The sequence below is a fragment of the Octopus bimaculoides genome, chromosome 1, assembly GCF_001194135.2.
Source record: "Octopus bimaculoides isolate UCB-OBI-ISO-001 chromosome 1, ASM119413v2, whole genome shotgun sequence".
Classification (NCBI taxonomy): Eukaryota; Metazoa; Mollusca; class Cephalopoda; order Octopoda; family Octopodidae; genus Octopus; species Octopus bimaculoides.
In genome coordinates this window covers 100708088-100722943 of record NC_068981.1, presented here as the reverse complement: position 1 = coordinate 100722943, position 14856 = coordinate 100708088, and the positions used below count along the sequence as shown (strand labels likewise).

The window sequence follows — 14856 nt, the reverse complement described above, 5'->3', positions numbered from 1 at the left end:
ATATATATATATATAGGCGTAGGAGTGGCTGTGTGATAAGTAGCTTACTTACCAACCACATGGTTCTGGGTTCAGTCCTACTGCGTGGCACCATGAGCAAGTGTCTTCTACTATAACCTTGGGCCGATCAAAGCCTTGTGAGTGGATTTGGTAGACGGAAACTGAAAGAACCCTGTCATATATATGTATGTGTGTGTGTGTTTGTCCCCCCAACATCGCTTGACAAACGATACTGGTGTGTTTACACCACCGTAACATAGCGGTTCAGCAAAAGAGACCGATAGAATAAGTACTAGGCTTACAAAGAATAAGTCCTGGGGTTGATTTGCTCGACTAAAGGCGGTGCTCCAGCGTGGCCACAGTCAAATGACTGAAACAAGTAAAAGCGTAAAGAGTATATATATATGTATGTATTATACATGGGCTTCTTTCAGTTTGTCTATCATACCCACTCCTTAGGATTTCGTTGGCCCAGAGCTATGGTAGAAGACACTTCCCAAGGTGCTACACAATGAGACTGAATCCAAAGCCATGTAGTTGAGAAGCAATTGTCTGATGAAACTATTACACCTGTGCTTCAAATCCCAATAAGTATCTCTATAATTTTTCTGAGATGAGATTACAGTGATGCCTATTTTACAATCTATTTCCTCATTTTAACTCATTAGCATATTAGGCCCAAATATTTTAGTTTTACATTCATGCAAGCCAGATATGGCCTCTTACACTCACCCTACAATGCCATTCTAAAATAAACAATTATATCACTGAAATCTCAAAGCTACAAGACAATGCTTAATTAATTCAAAACAATGCGACTAAATAAGCATTACATTTGACAGGGTAATCTAAATGTTAAAGTACTGAATGTGTTGTCGACACATTTAGTCATTATTCTCTCCACTTGCCTTCTGATGATATCTCTGAGCTAAAACCAGCTGGCAAAATAAAGATTGCAGACTCAATCCCTGACCTATCTCAAGAATATTACTTGAAGACAGTTGGGAAAAATATCATTTAAAACACTGTGCCAACAACACACCTAAGAAGAGGAAACAGATATCACTATAATTTTATCTCAGAAAAACTTTTTTTTATAGAAAATAATAAACAACACAAACTAGGCAAAAAAACCGCCCCCAAAAAGTTTAACCATTTTAAAATGACAATCCTCCAAGTCAGAGGTTAGAACATCAGGTAATCATTTAACATGTTGCTTCCATGCTGGCAAGGGTTAAACCAGGGGTTTTCAAACTTTTTGACTTACGGGACCCCTTTATATTTCAGGCTTTACTTTAGGGACCCCCTTATAAACGCTTATGAAATTTATACATAAATACTTGCTTAAAATAACATATATTTTTACATTTATTTATTTAACAGTATTTAACAAATAGGTTTATTGTCAATTAAAAGATTTCGATTAAAAAACATAAAATCAAATTGCCCATAAAAAGCATTTGCTGTCTACGACAGCATTTGCTGTCTTGTCCGCGGACCACAGTTTGAAAACCCCTGGATTAAACAGTTCAACAAGTTTTGACATGCTGGAGGATTATGTCATGCTCCAATGTCTACTTTCGTATGGCTTCTACAGCTGAATGTGGTTCCTAACACCAACCATTTTACAGAGTGTACTGGGTGCTTTTTCATAGAACCACTAGTGAAGATTGCCTCAAAATAAATAAAAGGTCTCAGGTTCAATACCTGGTCAAGCTCAGAATTATCAGCTGAAGATGATGAGATAGGCATCACCAATAAAAGCGATTTTCAACAATTTCAGAATTTTGCAATTGGAAAAGAATAGTTACCTCCTCTCCACTGTCACTCTCCTCCGAAGATGAGCTACCACTTTTGTTTCCTTCTTCACAATCCAAACCTTTTTGCTTCTAGAATTCAATAAAGAAAAATTTCATCACCAAAAGTAATCTAAGAAATGCATAAAAGTTACACATTGCTGTTACAAAAATATCATCATTAAAAAATTAGTTATTTCCACTCCACAACTCCCAAAAGCTTGCATTCTTGTGGGCCGACCGATCTGCAGCTCATATGGAGATAGCTTCAATAAATAGATCAACCCCCTAACAGGTAAACCAATACATTGCATTAAACGAAAGTTTATATAAGACAACTATGTGCTCGTGACATTTATATCATACTTTACACAGATCCAAATTTATATAAATATGATTTATTAAAACTATTACCAATAACACCTGGATGATACTTCTCTATTGCGCTATCTTCATAAAGGAGGTGCAATGGCCCAGTGGTTAGGGTAGCGGACTCGCGGTTTCGATTCCCAGACCAGGCGTTGTGAGTGTTTATTGAGCGAAAACACCTAAAGCTCCACGAGGCTCCGGCAGGGGATGGGGGCGAACCCTGCTGTACTCTTTCACCACAACTTTCTCTCACTCTTACTTCCTCTTTCTGTTGTGCCTGTAATACAAAGGGCCAGCCTTGTCACACTGTCACGCTGAATATCCCCGAGAACTACATTAAGAGTACACGTGTCTGTAGAGTGCTCAGCCACTTGCACATTAATTTCACGAGCAGGCTGTTCCGTTGATCAGATCAACTAGAACCCTTGACGTCGTAAGTGACAGAGTGCCAACACACAAATATCTTCATAAGGGAAAAAATGAAAAAAAAAAAAAACATTTACTTTAACTGCTTTCCCTACAGTTAAATAACCTAGTTTGCAAGAGTTAAAAAAGATGCTGAGAAAGCAGTACTAGAAGTTCAAAATCCTAGTCATCGAAGATGATCAGGCTAATAATAATTCTAACTTAAGACATAAATAAGGTTAGCAATTTTGGTGGGGGAAGGGTTTACTTGTTACCATCAACCCAAGTACATCACTAGTACTCCTTTTCAACCCTAAAGATATGAAAGACAAAGTTAACTTTGGTGGGATTTGAAATCAGGACATAAAGAGCCAGCAGAAATACTAACAATTCTGCTAGCTTACCACTTCTATATTTTACAATTTCAAGAAAAGGTCTGAAATTTGAGGTTGAGGTTAGGTGATTAAAAACACTCCAGTATTTGACTGGTACTTAATTTTATTGACCCTGAAGGGATAAAAAAAAGTCAACATCAGCAGAATTTGAACTCAGAACGTAAAGACAAACGAAATGCTACTAAGCATTTTGCCCAACAGGCTAACGATTCTGCCAGCTTGCCACCATAATGATAATAGTTTCTAATTTAGGTACAAGGCCAAGAATTTTAGATGGTCAGGAATAGTTGACCCTAGTACATGACTGGTACTCTATTGTATTGACCACCAGAGGGATGAAGAGCAAAGTTGACTGTGCCAAGATTTGAAATCAGAATGTAAATAACTGGAAGAAGTGCTGCAAGGCATTTTTCCAGAGCTCAAACTATTCTGCCAAGTTGCTGTCTTACTTACAACAAACAACAATTGTTTCCAATTAAGGAACAAGCCCAAAAGTTTTGGTAGTGGAAAGTCAATTAGATTCACCTCAACACTTGATTGACAATGTGAGGAAGAAAGGAAATTTACTCAGGCCAGATTTGAACTTGGAAAATAAAATGATACCACCAGAAATTACTAAGTATTTTTTCTTACTCTCTACCATTTCTGACCAAAGCAAAAAACCAATTTCGTACGAAGAGTATAGTTGGTTAAACAGCTCCATTATTTTAATTCAAAGCAAGAAAGTTTTAACTAAATACCACAGAGATTTTTACAATTTTATCATTCTGCCATCAACTGGCTTAATAATTATTTCTTATATAAGCACAAAGCCAATGGTTTTGAAGTGGGAGGGATTTAGTTAATACCATTAACCCCAGTACTTGACTAGTACTTAATTTTATCAACCCCAGAGGAGTGAATGGTAAAGTTGACTGAGATGAGATTTGAATTTAGAATATAAAGTCAGAAGAAATAATGCAAAGTAGTTATTTCGATGTTCTAACAATCCAACCAGCTCAATACTGATACAAGGCCATTAAGTTTGACACATTTTACATTATCAACCATGGAAGGATGAAAGATAAAGTTGACCTCAACAGGATTTGAACTTGGAACATTAGAGCTGTAATGAAATACTGATGGCATTTTGCCTTGTGCTCTAAAGATTCTCCTTAATATCATTTCAATGATAATACTAAATTCTAAGGAATATATTTATTGGGTTAGTTATGAATGGTATAGAAAAAAAAAAAAAAAAAAAAAAAAAAAAAAAAAAAAATCCTAAATGAGCAACTTTTTCAAAATCAAAATAGTAAGACACTAAATTAAACATTGAATCTAACAATTAAATCCACCACTATATATACAAGTACAATACAGACTTTTCTGACATTAGTAGTCTGGAACCCCTTATAATCCACACTAATTTACAAGCAGGAACTTCTAATTCCTGTGGCCACCAGACTGGTTTACTTGTACCTTGTACAGTACAGCATTAATAAACTTGTATCACTTATACTAATGTACAGGTATCTGTATTCCATTTAATTACACTGTAACAATTTTTTTTTTTTGACTTTGGTCAGTAAGCATTATTTCCTATTTGCTTCTATCTAGAAATCAAAGGAAGTGACTACTTTTCTCTTCAAACCTTGCTTTTGTGACATGGACATCAATGTTTTGAAACTGTCTTATTTTTTGTTACATATCTGACAAATTCAGTACAGAGTTGCTGAAGCAGAATTTTGTAGAACTTTCTAAGTTTCAAGAATTTCTAGAACATTTTGGCAACATAGATGGCAGTATAAATACAGGAATTGTAAGCTCAACAATTCTGTTTGCTGCTAGCTATCCAAGTAGAGACAAGTTTGAAGGAAATTTTAGCCATTTTTCATACTTTTTAGGGGCAAGTAACAGTTGCTACCCAAGGACAAAAATTGTGTTACACAACATTATTTAAGTAACTTATGGCTTTGGAACCAAAAGGTCCTGGAAAATTGTAACTGTATGTATAAAATCTACTGTAGTTTTTATGTATACCATTAACCTTTTAGTGTTTAGACCGGCCAAATCCAGCCAAAAATTATTCCCTTTTATTTGTTTGAACTGGTCAAATCCAGCAGTATCTGATTCCTCTACAAAATTACTAAAAAAAATAAATTGCATTACTGAATTTTCAGAGCTTTCAGATAATGCAAGTTAAAGGCTGTCCCGCCTTTATTTAAGTAAAAATACCATGAAATTTTTGAGACTTGGTTTTTTAATCGTTTGAAGAGAAGTGTATATCTTAGTTTTTAACGATATGGCATCAGCAAGTAGAGATTCCAACTTCAAAGGTTTTAATCTTGATGTACAAAATATAAACAAAACCAACAGTCATTTGTCTTTGGACGAATCATATTGACATTTATGAATCTTCATTGGACAAGAAAGATTTTGATAATGAAAGTGATGAAAATGATATTGAAAACATTACAGCAACATGGTTGAAGATTACTACATCAACCACAATTCTTGATTTCACAGAAAAGACTAGTCCACAATACAGACTACCTCTTGATGCTCAACCATTGGGCTATTTATTTTTATTTTTACTGAAATGTTTTTTTGAAGCTGTCACAGAAGAAACAAATATGCTCAATGCATAATTTCTATTTGTGGAAGACAAGATCCACTATGGCAGCCAATTGATACTGTGGAAACAAGCTTTTTTTACTATAAACATTATGTTTGTTATCAAGCAACTCCCTCAACTGTGGAACTACTGGAATCTTGATATAAGGTATGGTGATCTATATATATATATCTTCAGCATTGTCTAACTATAGTTAATTCATATATTGTTTATATAAAAAGCCACAAGGTACCTCTGCCACCAAAGGACTACGACCATTTGAAATTTTGGGATGACATCACATCTTAGTTATGTGAGGGCTTTTCTTCCAGAAAGCACAGAACAGGGAGAAAAGCAAAATTAACTGAGGTGGATGTCAGAAAATACTGACTTCAATAAAGTGGAAAAAATAAATTGAAGGAAAAAAGTTTGCAGACAGTGTTCGCTGCAAAAATGAAAAACTGCGAAAGGATATCATGTCGAGACCTCATATATGTGTTCGCCTTGCAAAGTGTGCTTTGGACAGTTTCACGATAGAAATATGGCATAACTATATTTTGTTGTTTAATAGTAATACTATCATATATTCTTTTCATTTTATTACAAATATGTGAAAGTGAGAAATACATTTAATTTTCAGTATGTTACACACCTGCATTCATCTTTGCTTCACCTGTTAATGAGTTTTTTTTTTTAGAAGCATTCTGTTATGTAAATGTATTCATTAAATTGTATAAGAGTACATAGCCAATGGGATACTGACTAGTAAAAGAGTTTTGTACTTTATTTTCAATGAAATATAGAGAAAGAATAAAATCTTGTACTGATTATACCTGTATTTTAATTAATTCAAATTAATGTACCTCATCATGAAAAGTGGCAAAATTGTTGGCGGCTGACATCTGGGATAATTTTAGTAACAAATCAAACAGATAAGATGCATTAAGAAATTCAATTTTAGTGTTTATACATAATGTTATTGCTTTTACACCTGTTAATTAAATTTACCTGCTCATAAAAGTCAAATTTAATCAGCAAGATCAGCTAAAATTATATAACTATAATAATCCACTGGTATATAAGCACCCACTGACAAAATTTCATATCTATATGTAAAAAATTAAAGTCACAAACAAATATTGAACACCCCTCTTGAACCTGAATAATTCAAAATAACGTGAACAAATAAGTATTACATTTGATATTAATCTGAACACTAAAGGGTTAAATTAGAGAGAAGATGCCTTTATTAATGACTTAAGTAACAAACTGGATCCGACCAGTAATTAAAACCCACTTTTCTGAAACTTAGCATTTACTATACAAATCATTAAGTGCAAGGTCAACATACAAAGGTAAAAGAGTACAGTCAAATTAACAACTAATAACATTAACTGAACTCAGGAAGAATGAAAGATAAAACGAACCTTGGTGAGATTAGAACTAGGAATGCAAAAAGGATATTACTAAAATCCATGTTTTGTTTAATCTAGTATTTTACTGCTTCTGGCATCAAAATTACATTCCATTTATTATCAAGTTATTTTCTGTCAGATAACAATAGTGAAAAGAAATATTTTTGTTTGTCTTGCAGTAACCAGATAAATAGCTACCTCTGGTCAATTGTAATCTTCAATTCAGTATTTAACTTATTAACCATAAGCAAATTTAATCAATGAAAAAGTGCTTAACACCAACTAGAGTACTAAATACCTTTTTAAACAAATTCACCTTCAAAATCTTAAATCATAAATGAATTAAGATGCTACAGTCAAATTCATTTTCCCCTATAAAAAAAAAAACAGAACAAAAACAAACTTACTCTCCAGGCCTTTTTCTTTTCTTCTTCGTGTTGTTGAGCAAGTTCTTCTTCATTTGTGAACATCCGCCTTTGACCTTTATGGCTTTTTTTGCCACGTCCAGCAGTACTACCTCCTAAAATAGACAAATTAGAGAAATATTTTTGCAATAGATATATATATATGATATCTAAAACATTTTAACCCTTTAGCATTCAAATTATTCTGTCAAATGTAGTGCTTATTTATTCACATTGTTTTGAATTAATCATGCATTAGCTTGGAGCTTTGAGATTTTGATGATCTGATTGTATATTTCTAGAATGACATTGTAGAGTAGGCTGAATTTGAACCTAAAACAGGTAGAATATTCGGACCTGATATGGCTAAATGCTAAAGGGTTAATTATAGTGATTTCTAATTAAGCACACAGTCACAGATTCATTAAGTGAAAGGATTAAGATTGTGTTATGTTTCAACCAGCTTAAGAACTCAGCTGGTAAGTACTATTTTAAATTTAACTGTGCACAAGAACTTTTTTTTTATTTAAGCCAGTATATTTCTAAACTGAGCAGTTAACCTTTCTCTTTGATTTTCAAAGAGATACTCACAGCAACAGGACTGCTGGCCTCTTTGAAGGTACAGACTTTTTCTCATCCTTAGTCATCCTTCATATGTATCAAATCACCATAGCAGCACTGCTCTTTCTTACACATTGCACCTAATTTCTCTTATACTCAGTGTTCCTCTCAGCTCATTTGTACTCTGACATCCATGCATTCAATGAAACACACTGTTTTTTTCTAGCTTTCACGTGTCTTCTGCTTGCAAGCCCTATATCTCACTACAATACAGCATTGCAGTTTGAACACAATCATCATACTATCTCCCTTTCATATTGTGGGACAAAACCATTGATCTCAGCAGAGGTAAGAGCTCAAACTTTTCCCATCCAGTTCTTACTATGATTACTACACTTTTTGGAACAAACACCTCTGCTGCTAACTATGTCACCTTGCTAACAGAAATTATCAACTACTACTACAATATATATATATATATATATCATTGTTTAATGTCTGCCTTCCATGCTGGCATGGGTTGGACAGTTTGACAGGAGTTGGCTAAGCAGGAGCCCGCACCAGACTTCTGTGTGTTTTGATACAGTTTTTACAGCTGGATGCCCTTCCTAACACCAACCACCCCACCCAAGACAAAACATAAATAATGGTCATTACATATTTCTTTGTTGTAGTAAATTTGACTTACAACCATTTCCAGTAGTCATTATAAGTTCATTATTGATTGGTTTACTCAGCAGTCCCCACTAGAGGCTTGGCTCTATAATTAAAAAGTTTGGTTTGTTAACAAATAGTTTCATATTCAATTCCATTGCATAGTACCTTGGATAAGTGAAATTTGGTAGACACAAATAGTATGGAAGCCCATTGCATACGTGTTTGTCTCCATGTGTTTCTGCACTAAAACTGCTTGGGCAGCAGTTGTGTGTGTCTGGCACCTTGGTGGTTCAATGCAGCAAAGGCATGTAATAAAGTACCTTACTTGAAAAGAAGTAAGGGTTGTGTCAGGAAGAGTGTCCAGCTGTACAGGACTTCCTCAATAAATCTCACCTACTTTTACAGTAGGGAAAAGTGTATAAGAAATACATGAGTTTATATACATCTTGTGATATATTTGAAATTTTATATACAGATGGAGAGATGTATTTGTATATGTGAGTTTATGTATAAGCGTATGGACTTTGGAGTGCATCTATTTATAACATGTAACTATGTTTGTACGTCTCAGAAAAAATTTGTATTCAACCATTGTTCCTTAAAGACACCTGTTCCAATTCTCCACATGAGATTTCAGCTACAGCAAACAGATTATAAACGACAATTAACTTCATTTAACTAAGGAATTTGATACCAACTCAACTTTGGTTTAATCCTTTAGCATTCAAATTATTCTGTCAAAAGTAATGCTTATTTATTCACATTGTTTTGAAGTAAACATGCATTATCTTGTAGCTTCAAGATTTTGATGATGTGATCGTTTACTTTTAGAATAACATTGCATGGTAGGTGTGAGAGGCCTGATCTGAACATAAAACAGGTAGAAAATTTGGGCCTAAAATGGCCAGTTTGAATACTAAAGTGTTAATCTGAGCACCTCATCACTCTTAATCCAACATTTTCCCACCAACACAAAATTTTTTTCTTCACCTAAAGTAACTGATTAGCCCCAATAAAAAAATATATTCAATTTTACATTGCTACAAATGTTACTGGTCTTTAATTCTATTGACTAGCTACATGCAACAGACTGTATCCTAACAAGAGGTAATTACACATAATTGATATCCACAACTACAGAACTTCAGTCTGACAAAGTCAACCATCATGAAAACTTGGAAGTCACTTCCATTTTGCTTTTTGTCAAATAATTTCATATTCTACATGCATTTGGAATTTTCAGTTAATGTTTGAATGTACAATTATATATATACACACACACACAATAAGATATAACGATAAATTAATATGATATATTAGATACGTTACAATACAGGTGGTTAAAACAAAAACCAAAAAGGTAGAATACATAACTAAGGGTGCAAAATAGCACCTACAATTGCTAGAAACAAGAGCTAAAAAAATATAACTCAAAAAGCCACACAAAATCACCAGCCTCATGAGATGTTCAAAGGGACAGAGTAGCAAGCCACACCATCTTCCTCCAGTGATATAAAACTCACTGAATGAAGTAATTTAATAAGACCCTATCAAGCTATCTCTTTAACCTGGAGTAATTTGTAAATTCCCCTGAGGAGAAACAAAACCTTATTGGTTAAATTTCAAAGTCATATGATAGGGTCTTGTTAAATTACTTCATTCAGTGAATTTTATGTCATTGGAGAAAGATGTGTGGCTATTCAAGTTATATGTTTTAGCTCTTATAGGTGCTATTTTGCACCCTTATATATATATATATATATATATATACATACATACACCATCAGCAGTTTTCACTTTTCTAGGGTTGGATAAGGTTTTTGTTTACAGTCAGATGCCCTTTCTGTAACCTGTTTCCAAGTGAGGTAATATTTTCCCCATAATCAGACATGTTTTCATAGAAGACTGAAAACAAAGGTATCTGCATGATGGTGACACTCATTTAGAACCAACACACGACGTCAAGACAAGGAGACCATAACACACACACTCACACATCTATAAATACATGCACACACAATGATTTCTCTCAATTACTGTCTACCAAATCCAATCCACTCACAAGGCTTTGGTTGTCCTTGAGCTATGATAGTTGCCCAAGGTGTCATGCAGTGGGACTGAACCCAGAACTATTTGAGTCAAAAAGCAAAGAATAGTTAAGTAGTTTGTTTTGCAATTACGAAGAGTCTGGTTTCATCACACAGTCTTGGGTAAGTGTCTTTTATAGCTGCAAGTTGTGAGTGAAATTAGGTAAATGGAAACTGTGTAGAAGCACACCAAATGGATTGTACTTTTAACAAAAAGGTCCAGTCTCATCACAGTGTCACGCAAATACTGCCTGGGAATTACAATAAGGTAACATGTGGCTGTGGATTTTTCAGTCACATGCTATTTCAGTGAACCTGGTAATCCAATTGATTGAAATGAATGTTCATGGCTGGAAATTCTGATCAAGGACCATTATGTTCACACTGTGGCCTCTTCTGTCATAGATGACAAATGAATGCTCCTCAATTACTTACTGAACAACAGCATGGATGATTTGTTGTTTAAAATGATCAAATATCTGTGCTGTACATTAGCTCATACCCTCCATCAAATCTCTACATCACCTGTGCAGGTGCAGTGTGCCACATGTCAATTGTGGAAATGATCACAGAGCAAGGTGAAATGAAGGGTTTTGCTCCAAAACACACATACACTACCCAGTCAGAGAATTGTGAGTACAACACCCTAACCACAAGGCTACGTGCCTTCATTATAGGTGGTGAAGTGATAGAGGCAGAGTGTTAGATAGAAATTTAGCTAGCACCACAATTCAATTTTGCCTTTGATCTTTTCTGTGTTGATAAATAAATTTCCAATCCATGACGGTGGACTGTCAGAAAGCAACCTTACAGCTTTTTGCATCTGAATTCAGATTCCACCTAGATGCTTAAAAAGCACCCACAGGCCTTATGCAGCCAGTGTGCAGTCCTCAAAACAAAACCGGCAATAAACAGATGGTGCTGAGCAGATGGGTTCCTTCTGCTGGGGTGACATGCAAAAATGCATGTAGCCTGAACCTGGACTGTACACAAGTTGTCATACAGTACCCACCTAAATAATTTATCCCTATATACTCGTGTGTGTATACACACACACACACACACATACCCTTTCTTTAAATAATACCTTAAAGTTAATACACTCCATTTTTTTTTTACTTTGCTGTCAGAGAAAGGAAAACTAATTGTTGAAATACAAACTTTCATTATGAGTGACAGAAGCAGTATTAGCTCAATATGGCTATCTGTATATCATACTTACATATAACAAAATATGCAATTCATGGGTTTCTACTACCTTTTTAAATCAAATTTTGCCATCAGCCAAGATCGCAAATAGATCTTTTTTTTTTCAAAAAAAATGAGTAATTTCAGTACAGCAAAAAAGGTAGCTAACCATGAAGAACTAAGGTCATTTTCGGAATCAGCACCATCAAATTAGCTAAAAAACGTTTTATTTCTCAGCACCAAAAATCGTGTCGACCAATGTTATAAGTGGCTTCCTATATGTTTATATTATTTGTAGTTTATGAGTTACACTCAGGACTAATACTCCAAAGGAGAAGGAGTAGAGTGTATAGTTGAGAAAATGCTAGAATACTGTAGTTATAGATAGACCAACATCTACTCCCCTCCACAAACACATATTTCACCCGTTTCAGTCTTCGACTGGGCCATGCTAGAGTACCGCCATGAAGAGATTTTTTTAGGCGAACAAATTGATCCCAGTACTTACTTTTTAAAAGCCTGGTATGTGTTCTATCGGTCACATTTGTCGTACCGCTAAGTTACGGGGACGTAAAAATAAAGAGGAAATCAATCGTATTTGGTCTCGGAAAAAAAAAAAGAAATATTTGTTCGGCAAGTTCAGAATGAAATTTTTATGTTTATAACTGAATAGTGAAAAAAAAAAAACAATCGCACACACACGGCAGTGTGACCATGTTTTTCACTGTTGAGCTGCAAAAATAAACATTCAAGAAATAAAAAAATTTATACAGAATTTTCCAAACAAATATTTTGTTCTCCAAGACCAAATACGATTGATTGCCCACAAAGATACATATGTGTGTATGTGTGTGTGTATATGTGTATATATATATACACACAACAGGCTTCTCTCAGTTTCCGTCTATGAAATCTACTTCAAATGAAAGCGATGGTCACTATATTCAACCGAGAACTGTCTACATTTTTTAATTCACTTGAACCAGCACCCACCAGCAAGCAGCCAAAATTTCTACAAGGTGGACTTCAGTAAAGTCATCCCTAATTACTGTGGACTTCAATTATACAACTCCTTGTGAGAAATAATAAATGCTCCCCCACTCACTCCGATCCTAGCAAAGAATAAAAAGCAAAAACAGGACACACTGGATAACGTAGTTTTCGCTACACAATGTTTAGAAAAAAAGAAAAAAAAAGGATGGGTACGGTAGTAATGCCATTCATCTTTTAGTTGTTTCAGTCATTGGACTGCAGCCATGATGGAGTACCACCTTGAAGGGTTTGGTTGAATAAATCGACCCAAGTACTTAACTTTTAAGCCTGGTAATTATTCTATCGGGCTCTTTTAAGTTACGAGTTAGAAAACAAACATGTATGTTTGTGTACATATATACGTGTTTATGTACACACACACGATGGGCTTCTTTCAGTTTCTGGGCAATAATGTACCACGTTGTAGGATCGAACCCGGAACCACGTGGTTAGGAAGTTCTTATCACAGTCACGAGCATGCCTCTATTTTGTTTATTTACTTATTGGATTCCTTGTTATATATTTTTTTTTACCATTTTCTTAGTTTATTTTTGTAAAGAGTGTTCTTGTTACCATTAAATTGCAGTTCTAAATTTTTATTGTAGTATTCTCAAATGAAATGAATTTTCGACTTAATCACACACAAAAAAAAAATTCCTTTTTTTAAATTTTATTTTATGGTATTTATATTCAAAGTCACATTCCTGTTAAATCATGAGGAAAATCCTCAACACTTTCACAGAATACAAAAAGATTTTTAGAGTTTAGGGAGAAAAACAAAAAAATACGGTCAGGAAGGGTTCCTGAAATGCAATCTGTCGCCTGACGCTCATCAAGGGAAGTAATCAATTCTAGAAAATTAATGAAATAACTCGTACTGAAACTATTTCATCATCATAAGAAATAGCTGCTACCGACTTAATATTATTACTATTATTATAGACTAATATAGTCCAAAATTTAGGCAGAAGTAGATAATAGCTTTCATTATATTAATACGTAGAAAGCTGTTCACGAAGAAATTTATAAAGTACTCTTTATTTGAATGATTTACTGCTACTAGAGAATCGAACCACCCCTTAAAATTTTAAGATTCGTTTCAACAATGAGTTTCATATAAAAGCAATTTTTTAAAGAGAATTATTGAAATATATTTTATTAAAACTACGGCGAAATCAAGGCACACATTAGACCGACTGTATAAAGAAAATGATTTCCTAAACATAAAATTCCAAAAATAAAATTGGTTAATGTTCATGAAATTTCTAGTAATTTTTCTGACAAGTTTTTAAAAAATTTTATAACATGAAGCTATTAGTAACCTTGAAAATATTAGCTTGTTTCAATCTCTTTTGGACCTCAATTGCATGGGTTAATGTTACAAAGATTATCTTCATTTCTAATCTAGAAATAAATAAAGCTAGTAAACCAACAACTGATCCAATAGTTTGAAAAACGTGTCGGTTAAATATGTTAAAGTGTACTGCAAAAGAGATAGAGACAACAATTACTGTTGGGCTTCTACAGTAAATAATTTCTAAACAAAAAAAAAAAAAAAAAAAAAAAATCTGGAAATAATAAATATTGAAACTTGGAAACGTTTATATATTACATACAAGTTAGTAAATAAATTTCGTTTTAAACTTAAAATGAAAGTGAAATGAATTTCAGCAATAAACAAAATGAAATTAAAAGTTGAAGTCGAATATATTTCTATATCAATAAAACAACCAGGTATCAAAATTTAACGCGACTTGTGATCAGTTTACTCTGTATATTGTGGTCATTAACTTCATTTAACTATTTAAGAATCATTAAACGATACAATATAAATAAAAAACATGTATGTCTGTCTATATGCAAAAAGAGACATTATTAAAACGGAGACAACTTTCTGAATGATTAAAAATTCAAGCACAAAAATTTCCCCAAAAAAAAAAAAAAAAAAAAA

At 33.8% G+C, this 14856-nt stretch overlaps 1 protein-coding gene across 2 annotated transcripts in view; it reads right to left on the bottom strand.

Moving 5' to 3' along the window:
* LOC106875352 (28 kDa heat- and acid-stable phosphoprotein) overlaps positions 1-14856 on the bottom strand; it is a 20521-nt gene that overhangs the window by 5257 nt on the left and 408 nt on the right. For both annotated transcript variants that reach the window (XM_014923444.2, XM_014923445.2), the window contains exons 2-3: positions 7384-7496; positions 1812-1889 (exon numbers count right to left, since the gene is read on the bottom strand). In XM_014923444.2, the coding sequence (XP_014778930.1) occupies positions 1812-1889; positions 7384-7496 (191 nt within the window). The remainder of the gene's footprint in view (positions 1-1811; positions 1890-7383; positions 7497-14856) is intronic.